Here is a 1755-nt window from a genome sequence, read left to right on the forward strand (position 1 = left end):
AGTGTGTGTGTGTGTGAGAGTGTGTGTGAGTGAGTGAGTGAGTGAGTGAGAGTGTGTATGTGTGAGTGAGAGTGTGTGTGTGTGTGTGAGGGTGAGAGTGTGTGTGTGTGTGTGTGTGTGTGTGTGTGTGTGTGTGTGTGTGTGTGTGTTAAAGAGTGACTTCTCAAACCTTTGACCCACAGGTCCTCTGTAAGCTCGCGGGAGAGTGCCATCACTCCTCTGTCTCCGATCAGGATGTTGTCATTGAGAGTAATTCTGCGCAGTCCGCTCATGGCTTCAAACTCGGCTCTCCTGTAGCGCAAAGTCTCCACCCACGCCGTGCTATGCCGTCTCATTGCATGGTGCTAAACAACAGATGAGCTTCATGAATTTGAGAAGATTTAAAACATTTCTTTTTTTTTTTTAAAACACAGGTTATTCTTTTGGAGGAGAATTATTTAGGAAACTTTCCAGGAGTGAATAATGCTAACAAAAGTTCACTTGTACCTTTATGATGTTCGCCATATGCTCTGCTCCCTGCCACGTAATATTACAGGAAGTGAAATCCACTGTCTTAATCGTTGAGGAATATTTCACACTCTGACAGATGACTGAATGACAGAACCATATAACAAAAGAAAAGATTTTGCATTAATAACTAATACATAAAATAATACATTCAAAAATATATGTATACAACATTTGCAGAAGTACATCTCAATAAAGCTTCTCACATATAATAAATGGCATTAATCCTGATGCCAAAAAAAAAAAAAACATTTGAAAGTCATAATCTGTCTGATGACTTTAACTCACCTTCCAAACCTTGATCTGCAATTGGACAGTGTGCTAAAGACAGATGCTCCAATGACACACTCTTAGCTAAACCCTAAAGGGAAATTACAATGTTATTTGAACAAGTTCTCAAACAATACATAAAAAAGATTAAAATTTAATTAAAGTATTTAAATTATTTAATTTTCATTTTTATTTTTATTGTTTAATTTTTATTGCTCAGTTTATATTTATTTAATCATTAAATAAATATAAACTAAACAATAAAAATTTAAATTTAAATTAAACAAACAGAAAATAAAACAAATTCAAACATAAATAAATCCCTAAAAACATCATAAATAAATTAAAATAAATAAATAGATAAATAACTTATATAAAGAAATAAAACATTTAAAAACAAAAAATGAATGAATGAATGAGGCATTTATATCAAATAAAATAAAACGTATAAAAAAATACACCATAAATAACTAAAACAAATAAATAAAATAAAAATAAGTAAAGCAAAAATAAATTAATAAATTAACTGATTAAAAAAAAATAATACACACATACATACCAACATACACACACATAAAATACTCAGTATCAAAGACAGGCTAAATATTTCACTCAACCTTTGTGAGAACTGTGAGGTCTCTTTCTCTCAGTGGCAAACCATGTAGCTGAAGGGTCTTTAGGCTGCTTGACTCACACAGGCATTTTTGCACCGCCTTGCACAACTGAAAAGTCATATTCTTGGAATGAATCACAGGGGTCTTCTTCTTATGAGACCTGTAAGAACCTGAGAAGATAAAGACACTCCATCATAATAAGATTCACCACACCGATGAATTTTGGTGAACTAGGGCAGCTTCCTTAGCTAAAACACATCTATACTATACGTTTCTTTGCCACTTAATTTTATTACTTTAAAGGGGTCATATGATGCTATTTTAAAGATCATTATTTGGTGTATTTGGTGTAACAGAATATGCT

At 32.5% G+C, this 1755-nt stretch overlaps 1 protein-coding gene across 2 annotated transcripts in view; it reads right to left on the reverse strand.

The window, feature by feature from the left end:
• The window catches only part of LOC107678469 (centrosomal protein of 78 kDa-like), a 12008-nt gene that overhangs the window by 8325 nt on the left and 1928 nt on the right, over positions 1-1755 (reverse strand). For both annotated transcript variants that reach the window (XM_016473744.1, XM_016473745.1), the window contains exons 3-6: positions 1395-1561; positions 796-868; positions 487-590; positions 170-344 (exon numbers count right to left, since the gene is read on the reverse strand). In XM_016473744.1, coding sequence (XP_016329230.1) covers positions 170-344; positions 487-590; positions 796-868; positions 1395-1561 — 519 coding nt within the window. The remainder of the gene's footprint in view (positions 1-169; positions 345-486; positions 591-795; positions 869-1394; positions 1562-1755) is intronic.

Source organism: Sinocyclocheilus anshuiensis, unplaced genomic scaffold (genome assembly GCF_001515605.1).
Source record: "Sinocyclocheilus anshuiensis isolate Anshui unplaced genomic scaffold, SAMN03320099.WGS_v1.1 scaffold112, whole genome shotgun sequence".
NCBI lineage: Eukaryota > Metazoa > Chordata > Actinopteri > Cypriniformes > Cyprinidae > Sinocyclocheilus > Sinocyclocheilus anshuiensis.